Source organism: Cervus canadensis, chromosome X (genome assembly GCF_019320065.1).
Source record: "Cervus canadensis isolate Bull #8, Minnesota chromosome X, ASM1932006v1, whole genome shotgun sequence".
NCBI classification, from domain to species: domain Eukaryota; kingdom Metazoa; phylum Chordata; class Mammalia; order Artiodactyla; family Cervidae; genus Cervus; species Cervus canadensis.
Window position 1 is genome coordinate 53,961,987 of NC_057419.1, and position 22,331 is coordinate 53,984,317.

Below are 22,331 nucleotides of genomic sequence, written 5' to 3' on the forward strand. Positions count from 1 at the left end.
CAGATACAGCTATGTGCTCAGTTGCTAAGTCATGTCCAATTCTTTGTGACCCGAGACTGTAAGCCTCCAGGCTCCTCTGTCCATGGGACTTCCCAGGCAAGAATAGTTGAGTGGGTTGCCATTTCCTCCTCCAGAGCATCTTCCTGACCCAGGAATCGAATCGAGCCTGCGTCACCTACATTGGCAGGTAGATTCTCTACCACTTGAGCCACCTGGGGATTCCACAGATACAGCTATAGTTCTTCACAAATGCAGGTACCAAATACTGCTCCCACAGCCCTGGCACACTTTTTTGTTCTGCCTGCAAAATGCTCTTCACCTCACCCCACCTCCATCCTGCACCAGTTCAGTCGCTCAGTTGTGTCCAACTCTGCGACCCCATGGACTGCAGCACGCCAGGCCTCCCTGTCCATCACCAACTCCTGGGGCCTGCTCAAACTCATGTCCATCGAGTTGGTGATGCTATCCAACCATCTTATCCTCTGTCATCCCCTTTTCCTCCTGTCTTCAATCTTTTCCAGCATCAGGGTCTTTTCCAATGAGTTAATTCTTCACATCAGGAGGACAAAGTATTGGAGCTTCAACATCAGTCCTTCCAACGAATATTCAGGGTTGATTTCCTTTAAGATTGACTGGTTTGATCTCCTTGCAGCCCAAGGGACTCTCAAGAGTCTTCTCCAACACCATAGTTCAAAAGCATCAATTCTTTGGCACTCAGCTGTCTTTATAGTCCAACTCTCACATCCATACATGACTACTGGAAAAACCAGGCTAACTTCAACTCATCCACCAAGTCTCAGTTTAGAGGTCAGTTTGGAGAAGACTCCTTGACCCTCAGGATGGGTTGGGTATACTTCTGAGGGTCTCCCACAGCACTCTACACTTCCTCTGTTAATTGTCTGTCTCCTTCTCTGTTTTCCTACCAGAGGGTGAGTTTCCTCACAGCAGGATTCTACTATGCATCACTGTATCAACTGCATTTAGTTTCACACATGTTGTATGCGAAACTAAACTAGCATGTTGTAGGTACTCCAGAAACTATCTTTGAGTGAATGAATGACTAAATGGATAGATGGATGGATAGGTAGATGGATGGATGACGTCGGGCAAGTCATCTTACCTCTCAAGATTTTAGTTTCCCCCCCCTGTAAAGTGGATCCAATCACCCCTGCTTGGCAGAGCTGCCAGGAAGATTAAAGATAAAGGTGTGTGGAACACTCCCTAACAGTGCCTGATACATAGTACACATTTTCTAAATCAAAGCATTTGTTAGGTTGAAAGAGGTTTTGTCCTGAGCCTGGGATGATCTCTCCCACTCAGGTTTACCATCTATGTGTGGAAGATAGCTTTAACAATAAGAAAACTATCATTTTTATTAAAAATAACAAGAGCACCTGATATGTGCCAGACCTGCAGTAGGCACTCCCCAAGGAAGTAGGGGGCAGCCTCCAGTCTCAGCCAGAGGATGGGAGGCCAGGGCCGAGGTCAGAGCCATGGGAATTGCGCCTGCTTCTGGAGAACAGTCATTATGCACACAGCTGGTTCCAAACTTCTTACTCATAGGTGAAAACCTGTCTAAGGGGTCATTAATTCCCTCTGTAATTAATGTAAAAACAGCAGGGTTTGTATTAATAGAAAAGTAAGCTCAAGCGTCAAGCTGATAATATTGATAATGTGTGCTTGTAGTTATATACTTCAGATAACTATAAATTCAGTCGCTGTACTAATAAAATGTGAAAATTTCTGAAACAACGAAGAACTTGAGAACAGTTGTATCATTATTATATAGTAGTATTATGCCAGTTGTTCTGAGGCTATGAAAATCACCGTACACTGGGAGTGATGGTAATAATCACCATGCACTTAAAGGCTGTTTTGGCACAAAATAAGGGGAAATTTTTAGATAAAATAGCGTGTTCTGATTCAAGAGTGTGGAACTTGAAAGCATAGTGAGCAAAGGTCGACTTGCATTACAGTATGAACCACAACCTTGATGGATGAGCAAGCTGACAATTGTAGGCCTCTGAGTAGATTGCTCCCCAGGCTCTGACCTCGCTTGTGAACACATAAAAGCTGTGGGCACTATAGAAGAAACACCAAGTCCTTAGTATTTGACCTCTACCCTCACCCACTCCTGGGCTTCCCAGGTGGCTCAGTGGTAAAGAATCTGCCTGCCAATGCAGGAGACACAGGAAATTCGGGTTTGATCCCTGGGTCAGGAAGATCCCCTGGAGAAGGGAATAGCAACCCACTCCAGTATTCCTGCCTGTAAAATCCCATGGACAGAGGAGCCTGGCAGGCTACAGTTCATGGGGTTGCAAAGAGCTGGACATAACTGAGCACATACGGGTACACACTCACCCACCTCTAGGAGAATCCATTCACACCTACAACCCTTTGTTGCCTCATTTTACCATAGGATGGACAAAAATGCTGCAGTCACCTGGGGGTGGGCCCCAGAGCTGGAAGGTCATATAACTTCAAGGTTGATGGCCACATCAGGCCACCTGAGAGCAGAGGAAGGCACTCCAGAGAGAGGAGTCAATGACAAAAAGATGAAAGGGACCAGGCAAGTCATGAAAGATGGAGAGAGACAGGCACGGGCCAGGAAGATGCAGAGAGAGAGGGGGGTGGGGGGGTACAGTCTTGCTCCTTGACTTCTTGGTCCCATTTCCAGTTGGCATGAGGCCTGGCTATATGTCATTTACTGCTCTTAGATTCTGTGAGATGTAGTCTCACAACAGTCTTCCCCCTCCCCATCCCTTATTCTTGAGCATGTTTGAGTGGGTTTCGGTTCCCTGCAACAAAGTGTACCTAGACTAAGACAAGGGAAAATTGGGGATATAAGTGCAGGGCTGCATAAGCAAAAATGCATAAAGAACACTTAGGTAGGGAGGGGTGAATACAATTACAAAGCTTTTGTGTTTGTTTACCCACAAGCTCCCTCATTTCCTGACACTTGCGACCACAGATATGTCCTACAGCCGCACACACACACATCGACATTCAGTGAACACCGAGCAGCAACCAGATCTGCTTCTATACAGACAGCCTGCTACACAAGGACACTGGCCAGCACGCAGCACTGTCCCTGTACTCCTCACACCCGCACAGACGTGGAGCCACACCAAGAACACAGCAGTGTTGCCTGTGAGGTGAGGGCCAGGAACTCAGGCTCAACTGGGCTCTCAGCAGCCTCCCTCCCCAGCTGCCAAGTGACTCATCCCCAGGGCTGCTAATTAAAGCCAGGACAGAGGGGACGGAGACAAGGGGAGGAGAAGAGAGAGAAGGCAAGTTTATTTTGGTGCCAACCAGGCATGCAGCCAGCTTAGGGGTCACCCACTTCCTGGGGCTGGGCCAAGAGGGGGCAGGGGAACATAAACAGGAAGGAGAGGGAGAACCCCATTACCTCTTCTTTCCCCTTGTGAGCTTCCTGGGAAAAGGTACATTCTTTGGGAAAATTACCCATCTTCCTCCCCACCCCTACCCTCTTCCTCCATCCCACTATCAGAGTCAAGTGCTACCTCTTCCAGCCTCTTGTTCTTAGAACTGGCTTTTCATCAACAAACTCCCATTTTGGCTTGCCAGAGCTGGCTCATCTATGTCTGTAGCCCACTTCCATCTCCACCATGGATCACCCAACACAAGACTGGTACATAGGGAATGCTCTGTACGTGCTTCTGGAATACAACTGGATAAACTCTGGTATAGAATGGTGACCACAACTCTGAATTTGTATTTGAGTTCTATGGGGGGGGATAGATTATTTTAACTTTCTAAGCCTTAGTTTTCTCACATGTAAAGTGACTAAAATATAAACTCTATAGGATTATTGTGAAGATGAAATGAGAAAACACAGGTGAAGTGCCCAGCATGGTGGCCAGCATATACGGACTTTAGCTATCACCTAGGAAGCACTGCTGCAGCTGATAAATCATAACCTACCTCGGGTCTGGGGCAGCAGCAATTACACAGAGCTAAGTTCCTAGCCTGGCCCCACCACATAGGACCTGGGGAGCTCAGACAAGCCACATAAGTTCTCAGAGCACTGGCTCATATGTAAAATGGGGATTCGCAATATGACACCATAAATTTACAGAAAGATCTGAATCTGTCAAGGGGAGCCCAAGCTCTCAGAAGCAGCTCAAAGCAACGCAGCAGCAAATTACTAAGGAGAGCAGGAGAAGCATAGACCTGTGTGGCCAAAGGAGCCCAGGAGGGAGGAAGCAGTCTGGGCAGGCTAGGGCAGCCAGGGAAGGCTCCCCAGAGTGCAAAGGGCTGGAGTTGGGCCCACCGGAACCAGAGAGCACTGAGCAGGCGGTAAGCGACAAGGTTCCAGGCAGAGGAAGTGGTATCAACAAAGAGCTGGGCGGGGCCAGCGACCAGGCTGCACTGAACCGGAGACTGCATGGAGGGAAGATTCAGAAGCAGCTGGGGCACTCTGGTGTCTGGTGGTGTCTTGGGCATGTGGGGGAGCCATGGAAGCTCTGTGAGGTCTCAGCCACCCCAGATTGCCAGGAGGTCAAAACAAGGAAGAATCTTTTAGAAATTATCTAATCCAAGCTCCGGTTGGATAGATGGGGGCACTGAGGCCCAGAGTGGGAGGCCTCCTCTGGGAACAGAGCCAGCACTGGCTCCTCCTCCCACTTCTCCTCCCAACAGCAGTGGCTCCGTTGCCATGGGGACGTCCCTGGCTCTGCGGGTGTCAACAGCTCCCCCACCCGCTCCCTCCTTCCCTAGCAACAGGCCACCTCCTCTGGCTCTCATCCTTGCGTGCCTGGCAACCCCAGCCTGGTGCCCAGGGCCCCCAAGTTCCAGCTTCACCCTCAGTGCAGTGGCAGTGCCTCTAGGCCTGGGCTCCCTCCCCTTCTGGGTAGCAGGGGTATCAGCTCCTCCTGCCCCTCTGTTTTCAAGTTCTACGCTCCACATTTCTCAAGCTTGAATACCCCATAAACGACAATGGATTGGGTTAGGCGTTGGCTAAGGGCGCTACAATGTCTTGTACCACCATTTTATGCTGAGCATTGTTTTAAGTTCTTTCATTAACCCAAAGAAGTCAGAATTATTGACCTCATTTTACAGATGAGGAAAGTAAGGATCAGAGAAGCTGTAAATGACTTTGCAAACAACACACAGCTAGGAAGCAGGCTCTGCTGAGCACTAGTTTGTGACCTTGAGCCATTGCCCATCCCTTTCTGGACCTGGATTTAAGGTATCTCTAGGTCTGACAACTTCTCATGGATCCACAGGAAGTCCAGGCACCTTCTTCTGCCCGCATCCCTCTCACAACACCAGCTGTTCAGCTCTAATTAGACTCCACACTTCCTCTGGCACCCCATACTTGAAAGCCCTCATGCCTGGGGCCCTGCCATACCATAGTGGGTTTTCAATCCACTGACCCTACTCACTCCTTCCTGTTCCCCTTTCACAACAGCCAAGGTCTAACTCCTCAATGTTTTTCTTCTACCCTCCTAATGTTTCCCCTACACATACACAATGTTTATTAGATGAGGAAGGACCCTGGGACTCCTGGGGGGAAATATATCTGTTCAAAGTCACACAACTAGAAGGTGACCTGGCCATAAATGGAACCCTTTGCCCAGATCCAGTTGCTGCCCTTATGTTGCAGATCCCAGCCTCCCTCCTCTAACCTCCCCTGGCTCTCACTGATGACAGAAGGTGTCTGTGACCCAGCCCCAACCAAACTAGTCCTTTGTTAAGGAGCTTTTAACATCTCCTTTCCTGCCCAGATCTGTTTTAGCCTGACCGACTGCCCCACCCAGCCCCCCTCACCTCTGATGCCTGCTGGTTTCTTTTCCAAGGATGCCCTCCTTACACAAAGTCCATGTGTCAGTCCTCCATGACCCAGCTCAGACACCGTCTTCTCCAGGAAGTTCTCCCTGATGCCTAACTGAAGTGAGCTCAAGAATTTCCACGTGGGGCCTGAGAGCATCCTCAGATGACCCCAGCCAGCCCAGGTTCCAAGTTAAAGGTTCTTCCCACCATGTTTACAAGATTTTGCCCCACAAGTGCTATTCTAGGCCAGCCCCTTCCACAGTCTAAGTTTAACCCTTGCTTCCACAGTTGCTGAGTCCTCAAGGTCCCTGTAGTCTGCTTGACTGTAGGTCCAGGGTGGATGTCAGGAAGCACATCTTAGTAAAACAAATGCCAGCTTTGGAAGCAGGCAGCCCAGACTGTGAGTCAGAGTGATGCCGCCCTGCCCCATTGCTCTTATTTCCTTGGGCAAGGGGCTGACCATCTGAGGAACCTCATTTTCTTCATCTGTAACAATCCATGCCTAATGGGACTGTGGTGAGCATTGAATAAGATCATGTTCAGAGTTCTTATTAGGTGAGGAGCAAATGATAGCTGCTATGACTACTAATATTCGAATGAGGATAAGATGGCTATTATTATCTGCAAGGCTGTTGAGAGCTCCTGCCGTGGTGGCTCAGCCATAAATTAGCTGCATGGCTGTGGGCAAAACCTATAACCAGCCTGAGCCTCAGTTTCCTCAACTGTAAAAGAATGATGATAAGGCCAACCCAGCTTCCACTTACAGTGTCGCTGGGAGGATCAAACGAAAGAAAGCCCCTGACAACTTCTGTGAGTCGTAAAGGGCCAACGTACACTATCATATGATACATGATTATGCTATTAAATGCCCTGAGCTATAGGTCCTTGGAACACCCGTGCTGGGAAGAGCTAGAGACGCCTTCCATTGGGTTCCTTGACAAGGCATATCAATGGGAATGCCTGGGGGCCTGTGCTCAGAGTCAGCCCAAGTTGTCTTCTTCCAAACCCACAGTGGGGCACTGGAATCAGTGTTCTGTGCTAGACCAGTGCCTTCCTAAATGCTAGGACAGGTTGTGCTCGGGCCATATTCTTTGGCTGCAGGCTGGGACTAATTGTGTCTCATCATATACCCCTTGCCTGGACACTGGGCCTGACTGCATCGATCACACTTCCCGCTTTCCTGTTGGCCCAAGTGTGCTCCCATCCCACAGCCCGTCCCTTGGCACAGGACACCAGTGTGTTCACCCCATACCCCCTGTCTGGGATGCTAGGACACAGCGTGTCTCATTAATGCACCTCCATTTGAATGCTGGGATCCTCTGCCTCTCCCATATCCACTGCCTGGAATCCAGAACCTGGGCTGCTGCATATGGTTGGACAAGCCGTGCCTTGCACAAGGCTTTACAACCAAGAGGGCATGAGTCGGGGCTGAAATTCAACCTGTGCTCTGCTCACTGAGCCAGGAACCCTGGTGAGGGGCTGCAGGAGCCCAGTGGAAAGGGAACATTCCTCCAACTGATCCACTCAGTGGGTTCTACTCTTCACATAGGTGCTGTGTATGTTAGTCGCAGCCCCGACTGGAACTGAGTGACCCATCTCATGCCTCTGTGGCTGGGACCCATCTCCTTTCAGAGGCCCACTTCTGGCCTGGATGCTGCCTAACTGGGCTGTATCCTTAGTCCCCCATCATTCCCACATGGTCCCTATCCTTGACACTTGTGTTTTCGTGAAGCCTCTGATGGGTTAAGGCCTGGGAAATGTACTAATAGTCCTTGTCTCTATCCCAGTTTGACCCCCACCTCCTCAAATGGCAGATTGATCACACCCTGAAAACTCAGTGATGCCTGTAAGCCTTTTTCACTGAGTGTGCAAAAAAAAAAAAGTCCACTGGTTACCATAAGGTATATTTCTAATGTCTAGATTGTGTCACATCAAAAAGTCCATCCAAACCCCACTACTCAGGGCTAGTGCAGGCCAGGGTGCAGCACAAATGCCAGACAAGGGAAGCTCCATTTCCCTTGTGTCCCCTTCTCCTGGGAGGAGAGAGGGAGAAGGTCCCTGGTCCAGCTTTCCCACATGGGCCGCTCCAGTGTTCAGCCAAGCCTCCAAGTCAGTGAGGGTCAGAAAGACTAAGGAAGAGTTTTCAACCCCCTCTGCATGCTTGCCACATTCACTGTGGCCCTCCCACTCCATTCCATCCCCACCCCTGATACTAATGGGACAAAACCCCTGGAGTTGGCACCCCCTTCCCATGGATCCCAAAGTGACAAACCAGAGGCCCCCACCCCAGTCCCTGCCCCTACCCCAGTTCCTGCCCCATCTCCCAACTACTGCTAAAGAAAGGAGGTACTGACCTGACTGTTCTGGAATTCTCACCATCAGATCTGAAAGAGAAACAGAGAAAAAAAACCAACAACAGTCAGTAGATGCTCTACTCCTTTCCTCCCTCTGCTCTACATAGTGGCCTTGACACCTTCTACACATCATGAAAATGAGGGGTGGGGCATTTCATGCAAAGAGAATAGCCAGTGCAGAGGCCATGAGATGGAGGAGGGGCTGGCCAGTTGTTGGGATAAGGAGGAGGAATGTGTGGCAAGGAAGGAGTGAGTGAGGGGAAGAGCGGTTGGAGGTGAGGTCAAGGAAGTGCCAGGGACCAACAATGTTCTAGCCTACTGGGTCATGGTGAGGAGCCTTCCTTGGAGTGGCTGCGGGCAGGGGCAGAGTCCGAGGTTTAAATCCAGAGAGATGGAGCCTCAGATACTGGCTCTGCCACTTACCAGCCCTGTGACCTGGGCAAATCACCTCCCTGCTTGGAATCTGAGCCTCAGTCTCCCCACTTGTAACATGAGGCCAATCCCTGCAGGGCTGGTAGGATGATTAAGCCCTTTGGAACCCAGCAGACAAATGCCAGGTATTATTAACAACACAGAAAAGGCTTTGCCAATTGCCTGGTCCAACCTGCTTATTTTCCGGATGAAGAAAATGAGGCTGAGAGGGTGAGTGAGTCAGCTGCTGGGCTCCTTTCTACTACACTGGTCTGCCTTCCTCATTGTGAGGCCCCCTCAGAGGCAAAGGAAGGACAAGAGAAGAGAATAGCATTGGGGACAGCTTTGAGGGGACTGAGAGAATGAGTGAAATCAGAACCACACCCCTCTGGCTATTCCTCCCTAAAAGAAGGTGTGTGTGTGTGTGTGTGTGTGTGTGTGTGTGTGTGTGTGTGCTATTCCTCCCTAAAAGAAGGTGTGTGTGTGTGTGTGTGTGTGTGCTATTCCTCCCTAAAAGAAGGTGTGTGTGTGTGTGTGTGTGTGTGTGTGCTATTCCTCCCTAAAAGAAGGTGTGTGTGTGTGTGTGTGTGTGTGTGTGCGCGCGCGCTATTCCTCCCTAAAAGAAGGTGTGTGTGTGTGTGTGTGTGTGTGTGTGTGTGTGTGTGTAGGGGAGGGACACTGGGGCTGTCATTAGGGGTGGGGTAGAGAAGGAAGAAGAACCAGGGTGCTAGGAAGAAGTGGGGAGAGTGTGTGAAGTGACTTCCTTGTCCCCTGTCTGTCCTCTTCCTCCTTTTCTCCCCTCCCTCCCCACCCCCACCCCTACCCCGGAGGAGACAGAGATGAACACATCACAGGCTCTGTCCTCAGGTGAGAGAACCGAAAGTGAGAAGCAACCTTAGTGAGGACCTGAGTCAGGGGAGAGTCATCTATGCTGAGTGCAAAGTGAGAGGGACACGCAGGGAAGGGAGATGGAGCTCAGCGTGAGTATCTGCTGGAAGAGTGAATGGAGCACCCACCGGCCAGGTAGGGCAGGCAAGCTTCTGGTTGCAGGAGCACAGACAGTGGGTGAGGCCAGTGCTTCCAGTTCTGCTACTTACTAGCCATATAATCCCGGGGAAGGCACTGTCCGATGTCCCGCCTCAGCTTTCTCACTTGTAAAATGACATGACAGGGGAAGGGAGGCGGGCAGGAGGGTGGGGTGGCTGTGAGGTTCAGCCTGGCACAGTAGACAACAGTAGGTCCAATCTTTAGCCTCTGCAGCCCCCTAAAGGGACAGAGGATTAGGGCCACGGAGCACCTTTTCACATTTATTAAAACTTCCATCTCATCCTGCCACAACAAGATTGCGTCTGAGGCCTGGCTCAATCATTTGCAGGTACCGGGTTGGATGGGCCTAATTCAATGACTCCCCAACTGTCGACAGAATGGAGGCTAAGCCCCTCAGTGTCCCTCCCTAACATGAACCCTCTGCTCCAGGCAGGCTAGTCTCCTCACCACTCCACCCCAAAATCTCCAGCATACATGTGTTCAATCTACTATATACCAGGCCTCGAGTCAGGAATACAAGCCCTCAAGTTGCTCACAGACTGGCCCCCTGCCTCAATCTACTTTAGGGCATAAGCCACATATATAGTCAACTGCACTGAAATGTGGACAATCACTGGGCACCTACTATATACCAGGCAAGGTGGCGGGCTCTTTTGACACATGACCTCCTTTGATCCTGCAAAGTGGGAATTACTCATCTGCTTTTAAGATGATGAAACTGAGACTCACAGAAGTTGAAATGAGTTGCCCCATAGCACACAAGTAGGGGGGCCTGGCCTGGACCCCAGAGTTCTCAAAAGGCTTGGCTATACTAACTCCCATCCTCAAGAGTGATGCTCAATAAACAGTAACTGACTGAAGTCTATGAGTATAGTGACCATACTTTTTGAACCTAAGAAAGTGAAGTCGCTCAGTCGTGTCTGATTCTTGGCGACCCCATGGACTGTAGCCTGCCAGGTTCCTCCATCCATGGGATTTTCCAGGCAAGAATACTGGAGTGGGTTGCCATTTCCTTCTCCAGGGGATCTTCCAGACCCAGGGATCAAACCCGGGTCTCCCACATTACAGGCAGACTCTTTACCATCTGAGCCACCAGGGAATCCCTACTGAACCTAAAACTCAGGCATGTAATGAGACCAAGGATTTTGACATTGCTGCTTCCAGGTACAAGGGGCAATCAGGCAGATGGGAGAATAAATGGCAAAATATTGACAGTCTTGAACCTTTGGGGGATGTATAGGGACAGCAGGGCAGAATAACTGAAAAGAATATAAGCCTTTGAAATGCCATACTGGGGTTTCTGCTCTCGCCTCTTGGATCCCCTGACTCTCATCTTGCTCCTCCAAGTCATCTATAAAAAGTACCTGGGGAAGAAATAAGGTGCCTCTCTCCCAACAACCCACAATTATATAAACAAGGCTGTCCTCTGAAAGCTATGAGAAATGCATCAGAAACCAGATATGCAGTTACCTGAAAAAGAGAGATGGTTTCTTCACAGCATTTGGGCAACATGTCTACAAGATCAGTTGTCCAACAGAAAGGAGATTGGACACAAAGAGAAGGTACATATTTTTAAAGGAGACTTGAAGAGCTACTGTGTACAGCGCTCCTCTTGGAAGCGTCCTGAGGAGAAAGGGGTGTGCCCTGGTCCAGAGAAGCATCTCTAAAAGCTAAGAACCCGGCCTGGCACAGACAGCGACCTCAACTCCCAAACATCAACTTGCCTAACTGCAAGTCTCTTCAATGGACAACCACCTTCTCTCACTGGCTGCCAAAGGAACATCTCTCAAGCACAAATCATGCATGTGTGCTAAGTTGCTTCGGTCATGTCCAACTCTTTGCGACCCCATGGACCGTTGACCACCAGGATCCTCCGTCCATTGGATTCTCCAGGCAAGAAGACTGCAGTGGGTTGACATGCCCTCCTCCAGGGGATCTTCCCAACCCAGGGGTTGAACCCAAGTCTCTTATATCTCCTGCATTGGCAGACGGGTTCTTTACCACTAGGGCCACCTACGAAGCCCAGTTTTCTTTGGTTGTATGATCAACTCTCCCCAAACTCTGTGAGAAGTGCATTTCTCCTCTCAATGTAATCTGACACATCCCATAATCCATCAGACTTTTTTTTCCTCTGAGACATTGTCCTCACTGCGGTCCAGACTGGTTGCTCTCCAGGCCTGCACAAAGTTGCCCTAAGATCTCCTCCATCACTTTAGGATTCCCTTCAATTCTCTTCTGTGTTAATTTTCTGCTTCCTCAATTTCTTGGCCTTTTTTTTCTGAGTTTATGCTTGCATTTTGCTGGAGCACATTCTCCAGTGCTTCGTGAGAAAGGAGACCTAGGACATAAAATCTTTAGATCTCCTGTTTGAAAATGTCTTTATTATGCTCTCACCCTTGATTGATAATTCAACTCTGTACAGGCTTCTAGGTTGGAAATTATGGTCCTTCAGAATTTTGAGAATTCTGCTCCATTGTCTCCCAGCTTCCAGTGCCTCTATTGAGAAGTCCAATACCATTCTTTTTCCTGATCCTTAGTATATGATATGTTTTTTCTCTGGAAGTTTTTAGTTGCTATTGCTGTTTAGTTGCTTAGTCATGTCGGAATCTTTGTGACCCCATGGGCTGCAGCATGCCAGGCTTCCCTGTCCTTCACCATCTCCTGGAATTAGCTCAAACTCATGTCTATTGAGTTGGTGACATCATCGAACCATCTCACCCTCTGCTGCCCCTTTCTCCTTTTGCCCTCAATCTTTCCCAGCATCAGGGTCTATTCCAATGAGTTGGCTCTTTGCATCAGGTGGCCAAAGTATTGGAGTTTCAGCATCAGTCCTTCCAATTAATATTCAGGGTTGATTTCCTTTAGGATTGGCTGGTTTGATCTCCTTGCTGTCCAAGGGACACTTGGAGTCCCTTGGAAACTTTTAGAATCTTCTCTTTATTCTGCTATTCCAAAATTGTGCAGCGGTGTACCTTGGTGGGAGTCTTTTTATCATTTATTTTGCTGGTTACTCAGTGGGATTTTCATTCCTTCGGTTCTGAGACATGTTCTTTGATCGTTTCCTTCCTGCTGTTTCCTCCATACTCTATTTATTTCTAGAACTCTTATTGTTGGATGTTGGGGTTCCTCAGCTGATCCTCCCAAGCTCTCATCTTTTCTGTTGTCCATCGCTTTGTCCTGTTTTCCTGCTTCCTAGGATACTTCCTCAACTTTTATTTCCTAATCCTTCGGCTGAAATTTTGAGTTGGCTCTCGTTATCTTAAATTTCCCAGGTGTCTTCTCCTCCCTTCATTACCTCTGCTCCAAGTTTTTTTGGTTTGCTTACTTTTTGGGTCATTCTTGCAGGTTGATGGTCTTCCTCAAATAGCTTTTTACTACCTGATCATCTCTGGCTACCTAAGCCTTTTTTTTTTTTAATGTCAGTTATATTAAGGTTTAATTTACATAAAATGAAATATACCTATTTTAAGGGTCCTCAGCTGGTGAGACCTGGTGATAAGTTCCCATGACACTAACAATCTCTGTGTGTAGGTGGAGCTGGCCAGGTGATGGGCTTCACTACAGAGTTAATGGACTAAGAGCCTATTCTTTGGATGGAAGACTCCCAAATGTCATCTTTAAGAGGCCTTTGTCTAGGGTCTTTCAGTTTCCCGAGAAGAATCCTTTTCTCTTGTGTGCTCCTGACTTTGGTGTCCTGAAGTAGGTAAGTGCAAAGAGGTTGGGGTGCCACTGTTTGGGGGTGCAGGTCACTTTGCTTGCAGCCCTGTTTCACCCCATCCTCCACTGTGCCTGGTGTCCCCAAGCCCAGAGGCTCATAACTTCAATTTTGCCAAAGAATCACCCTCCATCTGCAGAGATGGAGCCAGTGGAGGCAGGGGGCGTCCCTGACTGAATGGGGTTGGGGAGGAGCCAACATGGTCTGTTCACAGTCTTTCAATATTCTCCGTGTTTTTGGTTCTATGCCTCATCCTACTTTCCATGCTTCATGGTACCTCTGATACCCAAGCATTTCTGGGGCTCGTTGTGTGGAATAGTTTACTTCTGGTCAGCATCCCAGGCCTCATGTGTCTACCTTTTTTATTTCTTTACTCATATTTCAGTGGAATTTGTGAAAGCAGCACGGATAAATAAGTTTATTCAACTTGTTGTATTTAACAGGAAGTTCCCGTTCTTCTTCCGGCCAACTCTTATTCATCCTCCGTGACTCATTTAGGCAAGACCTTCTCCAGGAAGCTTATCTTAATATCCCCTCCTAGATGAGGAACCCCTCCTCTGTTCTCCCACAGGATCCTTTTCTTGCCTCTATCACAGCCCTGATCGAACTGTTTTGACAGTGTCCGTTTCCAAGCCTGGCTCTCCTTGCATTCTGGGATCTCCTGGCAGTCTGAGCCATGTCTTAGTCATGCCTGTGCCCCAGTTCCCAGGGTCTGATCCACAGGGGTACACAGTAAATATGTGGGGATGGAATGAATGAATAAATGAATGACTATAAGTATGAATCAGACCTAGCCAGAGGGACCATCTAGAAAGGGAAATAAGCTGAATACAATTGTTCCTATACAAGACCAGTTCCCTAAAAGCTCTAAGTTCCCTAAAAGCTGTTATGTGCAAAGATGCCTACTGCAGCATGATTTAAACCAGTGAAAAAAACAGGCCCAGTGTCTATGCCCTGCATTGAGAGGATGGTTAAGTACATTATGGTATATTGGTTGCCATTAAAAATGATGCTTCTAAAGAATATGCAATTACATGGGGGAAATGTTCAAATGAACAAAGCAAGAAAAAATTGCACCTGCTGTATTATTTCAACCATATGAAAAGAATGCAGAGAATAAGGGAAATACATCAAATGTTCAGAGTAGCTGCCTCTGTGTGTTGTAATTATGGATGATGTTTTTCTCCTCTACTTTTCTAAATTTTCAAATGGAAGAATGCATTAAATGTATAATCTTTTTTAAATTTCCTAAGAAATGAAGATAAGAATCCTGAGATGCTCATGAATAAAATATTGTGAAGAGGACCCAGGAAGGCTTTGGCCTTCACTGACCAGAGACACAGAAGGCCCAGTCCCTGCCCCCACTGCAAAGCAGGACCTAGTTCAGGAAGCCAAAGGAGGAGGATCATGGAGTTCAGCTTATTACAAATTGCAATATCATAAGCTGTACTGGGAAACAGACTTTACTACACTGGATATCACACTTTAGAGGCCCCTTTCTGTGAGGTAAATGGTCTGTGGGGCAAGGGAATATGCCCATTAGGGTCTCTGGCCTTTTTCTTCTAGACTTTACTCAGGTACTCAGAACCCAGAATTCCATCTATATTTCTTGAGCTGACTTGCAGGAATTGTGTGGTCTTATTATTCAGGTTCATCAGGTCCATTGGGTGGCCAATGGGAAAGGAGAACAGTCAGGGCTTAGATGTGGGCTGGGATATCCATATACATCTCAAGGTTCCATATGAGGTACAGGTGGTGAGAGAAGGGGAAAGGGCCAATGGCCTCAACTGGTACCTTGTATGGGCCACATAAACAGAAGCGGGCAAGTCCATAGGTCCCTAGGCCTCAACGTTGGTAGAAGGGCCTAGCTTTGAGTCTTAGACAGATCTGGGTTCAAATCTATTTATTTGCTGTACAACCATGGGTGAATCCATTCCCCTCTCTGAACCTCAGCTTCCTCAACTATAAAATAGGTATACTAATTCCAATCTCAGAGAGTTGTTGCAAGGCTTACTGGGGGCACAATGGCTTAGAGGTTATGAGTACAGGTTTTGTGGTCAGACAGGTCAAGGTTTGAATCCTAGCTCTGCCCCTCCTAACTATATGATTTACATCTCTAAGACACAGTTTGTTTATCAATATGATAAAGATAATAACAGTACTGATAAAGTTGTTGGAAGGATTGTGGTTGCAATGAATACATAATAACATTAGAAAATGCTCAAATGAGAAAACGCCGCTTAATAATGGGCATGCAAAGATTGGCTACGGTAGGGCTGACTGGGCCTTCTGCACCCCCATCCTCCTGACCAGCTTTATTTTTCTCCATAGCACTTACCACTATTTGACATGTTTTGTATCTTCTTGTCTGTTTCTTTTCTGTCTCCACCCCCTACATTCACACACTAGAACGTGAGCTCCGCAGGGCAGAAATCTGTTTTGTTCACTGTTTGCAAGTGCCTGAAACAGTGAGAGAGTGAAGATGTTCCTCAATAGTCGAGTAGCTATCCGCCATGTAGACATGGGTATAAGGTATTCTCAGCCAAGAGAACAGCCAGAATACAGGCATGGAACCACAAAGCAGTCCACTTTGCCAAGTTCTGTACAGTTTGAATGCAGGGTGAGGAAGGGAGCAGAGTGGTTATAAAGATGAGTGGGACTGTGGCCTGACCCAAAGGAGCACGTGAGAGCTTTCCTAGACCACAAGTGGTGTGAAAACCAACTTGTGACAGCCAGGAAGTAGAAAAGCACTAGCGGAGAGACAAAGATGCCTTCCAAGTTCAACTGTCATCTAAATCATGATGATGTGGAAGGCCAAAGTGAAAACATTTTGAAAGATAGTTCAGGTGGAGGGAAGACTCCTTTCTAAGGGGCAATCTGAGCCAGGAATCAGACCTAGAAAAGACAAATAGGCAAGGATAGAAGTCATATGGAGGAGATAACAGTGATATGCAAGAAAATCTTATAAGATTACTTAAAGAGAATAACAATTAGATGAACCTCAGGACAAATCAGAAACCTTGTTGGATAACATTTTTCGCAGTGGATCCACATGACACTGGATGGATCCATGTGATCCACAGGCCAAAATGGTGGTGGGGAAACAAAATGAAAGCCATGGTGTTTCAGTTGCCAGTTATCTTTCTGTTGATGATTACTCTTCCTCTAGTCATTTGTTAGCACTACTCACTGAAAAGTCCTGAAATGACAATGATGATGATGATAAAGATTGCTATGTACTTCAAAGGAAATATTTGCCTATCCCTTTTCAAATTTCTTTTCCAGAAAATAAAGAGGCAAGTATCACTTTACATTTTTTATTTTAAAGAAAAAAAGACAAAAAAAAAAGAAATAAAAAAAGACAGGCAGAGACTACAACAAAAACAGCACTGAACAAGAGTGTGAACTTCATTGTATAATTGCAGGGGAGCCCCTGGGGCTCGGCCTAAGGAGTGACAAGGGCAAATGCTGCCTTTCTAGCCTCCCTCTCCTTTCAATCACTGAAGCAGGCTTTATTTGGTCTTTAGCATTTCTGCCTTCTAATAATCCAAAAAGGATAAAGTGATTATTAAGCACCTATAATGGTCCAGGACTTGTGTTATCTTCATAACAGCTGTGCAAGTTCATTATTATTCTTCTGATTGTATAGGTGTGAAAACTGGGGCTCAGAGCAGTAATGTGATTTACCTAGAGTCACACAAATAATAATAAGTAGTGGAGTCGGGATTCAAGTCTATGTTTGTCTGATTCCAAAACCAGTGCTTTTCATTGCTACAGCTGTGGCTTCCTTCTGTCATGCCAGAGCTAGGTAGCACTTCGTCTCCCCCAGCTTGGCCTCTCTCCCTCATCTGGCTCTGATACCCCCTCCATACATTGAGCATTCAGGGGGTGCTTCTGAAAGAGATAATACTTCAAGGATGGAAGGGGGCACCCAAAAGGGAAGGTGGGGTTAGGCACAGGTACTGCAGCCCAAAGAAGCTTAGCACTATGACAAAAAGAGAGAGAGAGAATGAAAATGAAACTGGCTCTCTAGCCCTCCCTTCTTCCTTCCCTCTGCTGGAGGCAGAAGGACGGAGGTTCAGCCATGATGGGAAAGAAAGTGGGCGGAAGGGAGAGCAGCGAGAGCAGCCTGCTATTGCAGAAGCCTCAGCTCAGCCTCAAAGCCCCCTCCTGTGCATTTGGGGCCTATTGCTGGCCCACCTGCTCCCACTGCCTAAGCAAAGGAGGCCAGGCTGTTCTCCAAGCACCCACCCAATCCTGCCAAAGCACAGCTCACAGCAGACTCAGACCCCCTTAAGTCACAGTAAGGGCATCCTGAGAGGTGGAGGGACTGGCCTGGGGGTTCAGAGGGAGGCAGTGGCAGGGTGGGGGTCAGAACCCACATCTCCAGCCCCTTGGTGGAGGGCTCTCTTGACTGCAAGGTCTAAACGGCAGAGGTTGAGGAAAAGGAGCTCAGGAGACTGCCACAGGAATGCTCATGACAGGTCTAGAGCCAGAGGCAACACATGCCAAAATGAGGCCTACAGAGTTGGGTATTTTGGGGGTTGACTAAGTATTTTCCATCTCAATCTGGATTGAGAAAGCAAAACAACCATATTTAAAAGTCGCATTAGCCTTAGTTTGCAACCTCAAAAGCATAAATCTTTATCTCTTTCTTCTGTCAGGACCCTGCTAAAAAGAATGAGAAGGAATAAAATAAGGTATGAAATCATAACAGTGAAGAGGATGGAAGAAGGTGATATCAATAGGTGAGGGATTTCAACAAATTTCTGGGAGCAAAAAACAAAGAGGAGAGTGTTTATAGTTGAAGGAGAGCCAGCAACACCACTCAGGGGGTTGCAGCCGGAGAGGGAGTCAATCAGGCCAGCAGAGGCCCAGAGAGAACCCAAACTTGAAGATGGTAGGCACGAAGGAGAGTAGGTGTGATTGGGGGCTGAAAATGGGGCATAAACTGAAGGTAAGTACAGGAAATCCTCCCCCATGCCCTCCCCCAAACTCCCAGATCCAAAACACAAGCTGCCTGGCATTCATCCCTAGGTAAAATATCAGAGAACTCCTGGTTAAAGGAATTAGACTCTGTGGTATTACTTAGGCACCTAGTGGCATGTTGTTGCTCCCAGAATAAAGTGCTTTACATTCTGGCATTTGGAGGTCACCCATTACAACTGTCAGCTCCTGGTGGCTCACCTAAAATAAGGTCAGGGAGTGAACAAGACAGTTGGATATACAGACATCTCACTCAGCTTTGTATCAACTCATTCGCAAACTATAAAATAGAAACTATGAGAGAAAACGTAAGCAGCCTAGAAGATCAATCCAGAAACTTCAACATCCAACTAACAGACACTTCAGAAAGAGAAAATGGAGAAAATGAAGGGGAGAAAACTACCAAATAAATGATGTAAGAAAAGACAAGGTGCAGCAAGTTGAAAGGGCTCACTGAGTACCAGGTAGCATGAATGAAAAACAGACCTTGAGCTGAGTGTTGGTTACATTGGCTTGGCTTGTAAAAAAAACTGACCAAGCTATTCATTTGTGATATGAGCACTTTTCTGTATACATATATTTCAGTAAGAAGTTTAAAAAAAAAAAACCTCCTAAAAAATCTGCAAGTAAAATGTCCACAGAAGATGTGCTATGATTATCCTGTGGTTTCAAGGAACCCCATACAACAGTAAGTTTAAGTAAGCACATAAATAAATAGATTTATAAAGTGGAAAATCCCAGTCTAGATATGAAACAATGTAAAAAGTGGCATGACTTCGAGCAATTCATAGTGCATAAGAAAGGAAATTTCATTTGATCTTGATGCTAGGAAAATTTTCCTAGGAGTACAGAAGTTGGAACAGTGGACCCATGAGAAGTGAGGTGTAATTATAGTACACTATTTGACCCTGCAATGAATAATATGACATAGTCATAATCACATAAACACAGTGTATTGGTGGTCAACTTTTAAAGTTCATTTGTCCAGAAAAGCACTGAAGACTTAATTACTGTTATAGAATAGAATGCAAATGTAATCAATCTTGCTGGATGTGAAAGTACAGAATACAGAAAGTGGGAGGTGGAAAGATAGAGGAGAGATGGAGGGAAGAATGGGGAACTAATAGGTCTATCTTATAAACTGAGTGGTCAAGAGATACTGTGGCAAAATGATGGAACAAGAAATAAGTCTAAATTGTACCTAACAAAGTTACAAAGGTAACTAATAGAGGACCAAAATAGTAATATAACTATTAAAGTTTGGGAGGGGGAGAAAAAAGTCAGATGTTGTAAATAAGCTAAATCCTCACTTGTCATAGTAGTTGTCATGTCTGACTCTTTGTGACCCCATGGACTACAGCACACCAGACTTGCCTGTCCATCACCAACTCCCAGAGCTTGCTCAAACTCATGTCCATCGAATCAGTGATGTCATCCAAGGAAGAAGTCAGTAGATGATATGATGTTTGAAGTTGATAAATGAAGAAATTAGCATCAAAGCATGTTTATTTAGAGATATGAAGTTACCACCAGAAAACCTGAATGGTGGAAGTGGTCACCTCTGGGGGTTGGGTCCTTGGTGACTCAACAGTAAAGAATCTGCCTGCAATGCAAGAGACCTGGGTTCAGTACCTGGGTCGGGAAGATCCTCTGGAGAAGGGAATGGCAACCCACTCCAGTATCCTTGCCTGGAGAAGTCCATGGACAGAGGAGCCTGGAGGGCTATAGTCCATGGGGTCACAAAGAGTTGGACATGACTGAGTGACTAACACAGGAGGTTTGGAAGTGGGGGACAGGGAGACATTGGTTTTTTACTATATATGTCCTTGTGTACTATTTGCCCTTTAAAAATTATGTATATGGGGCTTCTCTGATGGCTCAGTGGTAAAGAATCCATCTACCAATACCAATACAGGAGACATGGGTTCGATCCCTGATCTGGGAAGATTCCACATGCTGTAGGGCAACTAAACCCGTGGGCCAGAACTACTGAGCCCATGTGTGGCAACTACTGAAGCCCTAGAGCCTGTGCTCCACAACAAGAGAAGCCACTGCAATAAGAAATCTGCACACCACAACTAGTCCCCCACGTGCCTCAACTAGAGAAAAGCCTACAAAGCAATGAAGACCCAGCACAGCTGTGAATAAATAAATATAATTTTAAAATTGTGTATATGTACTGCTTTAATTTTTAAAAAACAAGTCCCGCTTCTTTCTTTGGACTGCAGTCTCCCACACAGTCCATACAAAGTGGGGAGGTTGATGACTCAAGGTGATGTGAGGTCTTGTTCTCCAAAATCTATGCTTCTTTCTAGAGCAGAAGCAAGACAGGCGAGTGAAAGACTGATTCTTTCCTAACTAACCCCTCGACTCCTCACAGTATCACAATCATCCTTTACAGATGCCTTCTCAGTTGCCCCAGCCTGCACCACCCTCTGGTCTCCTTCAAATCCCACCATCACTAGTCCAGCCTTGCCAGTCTTCCATTCATTCAACTGTTTACAACCATTAGTTATTTATACCTGCCTGAGTCATAAAGGATTTGAGGTGGCTTACTCTAATAATACAGATAAGGAAAGAATAAAAATTGAACTAGAAAATAAGAACTCAGAAAAAGAGATCAACAAAGATGCTAGAGCTGTACTTCAAATTAACTGGTAGCTGAGGCAGAAAGCAAGATAAAATGAGCCATGACAGCCTCATATTAGGAAGGAGGAAATACAGCCATTTTCAGGGGAAGCAAATCTTTGCCAAGCACTGAATTCTTCAAGTCATTGTCCATGGGAGATTTCATGAGGGAAAAGGAAATGACTGTTTTTGATTTGTTTTGGTTTAGTTTTGTTAAACTTCAAGTTGTCCTATTTTAATGATTTGCTCTCCAGGTATTTGGATGACTTATCTCCTATAAAAACTGAAGAATCTTAAGTAATATCATGATTATGAAATGAAGTATATAAGAGCATATGTTTTGGCATAATCGAGAATTATGTCATTGGTTTTCTTCCCCTGGAAATGACTATTTATTGAGCACATACAAGTATCAGGGAATGCCATTCAAATGATCTTGGTCAATCCTGAGAGATGGGCATTGTCATCTCATTTTCCAGATGAGGAAACTATAGGTCAGAGAAGGTGAAATGACCCCAACCAGTTGGTTGGGACAGAGCCGAGATTCAAACTTAGGTCTGCCTGTCTCCAAAGCTCATTCTTGTTTTTTTTTTTTCCACTTTATCTATTTTTTAATTGAAGGATAATTGTTTTACAGAATTTTGATGTTTTCTGTCAAACCAAAGCTCATTCTTTATGTTTCATACCGGGGGGGCCTCAAAACCAAGGCCCCCAAGGCTAGAGATATCCTGCCCAAGGCAATGGGGACACAGTGGTGACACAGGCCAATCCTAGTCCATGAAAACAGAAAAGGGGGGATTACAGGCCTTGCTGCCAAGCCAGAAACTGCCTCTGAGCTGCCTCAGTCACATTAAATGAGGACTTCCAAATCAGAAAGAAGGTTGGGCCTAGTGCTTCTAGAAAAGGAAACCACAGACCCCAGCTATAAATCTAACCAATCTGACTTCTGAGGGGCTGAACCAGAGCACAGGGTCTGTCTCCCACTGAAGCAAGAGATCCTTTATTCAGGTGATGGCATCATCTTTATCGCTTCCTCCCCAAACAAATCACCCAGCCCCCTGGAGGCCCGGCTTTCTCATCTGCGGGACAAAGATAATGATCCCTACCACCTTCACGGGATTTCAAGGCAGAAAATAGCACATTTAAGGAATGATGCTTTAAACACTGGCATTAACACTAGAGTGGCATTTCTAATCAGAGCTCTTCTGCTCACACACATGGAGTGGCCTCCTATTAAGTCCTTTCTCTCTCTGTCAGCCTCAGTCTTCTCATCTGTAAAATGAAAAGCCTGAGCTGAGTGATTCTGATGTTATTAAAACCCTGCTGGTCATGAATGGCTTAAACTCTCCTATGTCACAGCATTTATCAAGGTGCTGTCACTGTCTTTCTCCCCC

General features: G+C 46.5%; 1 protein-coding gene across 4 annotated transcripts in view; it reads right to left on the bottom strand.

The window, feature by feature from the left end:
- The window catches only part of IQSEC2 (IQ motif and Sec7 domain ArfGEF 2), a 77,227-nt gene that overhangs the window by 45,684 nt on the left and 9,212 nt on the right, over positions 1–22,331 (bottom strand). For all 4 annotated transcript variants that reach the window (XM_043458157.1, XM_043458156.1, XM_043458162.1 and 1 more), the window contains one exon: positions 8,151–8,180. In XM_043458157.1, coding sequence (XP_043314092.1) covers positions 8,151–8,180 — 30 coding nt within the window. The remainder of the gene's footprint in view (positions 1–8,150; positions 8,181–22,331) is intronic.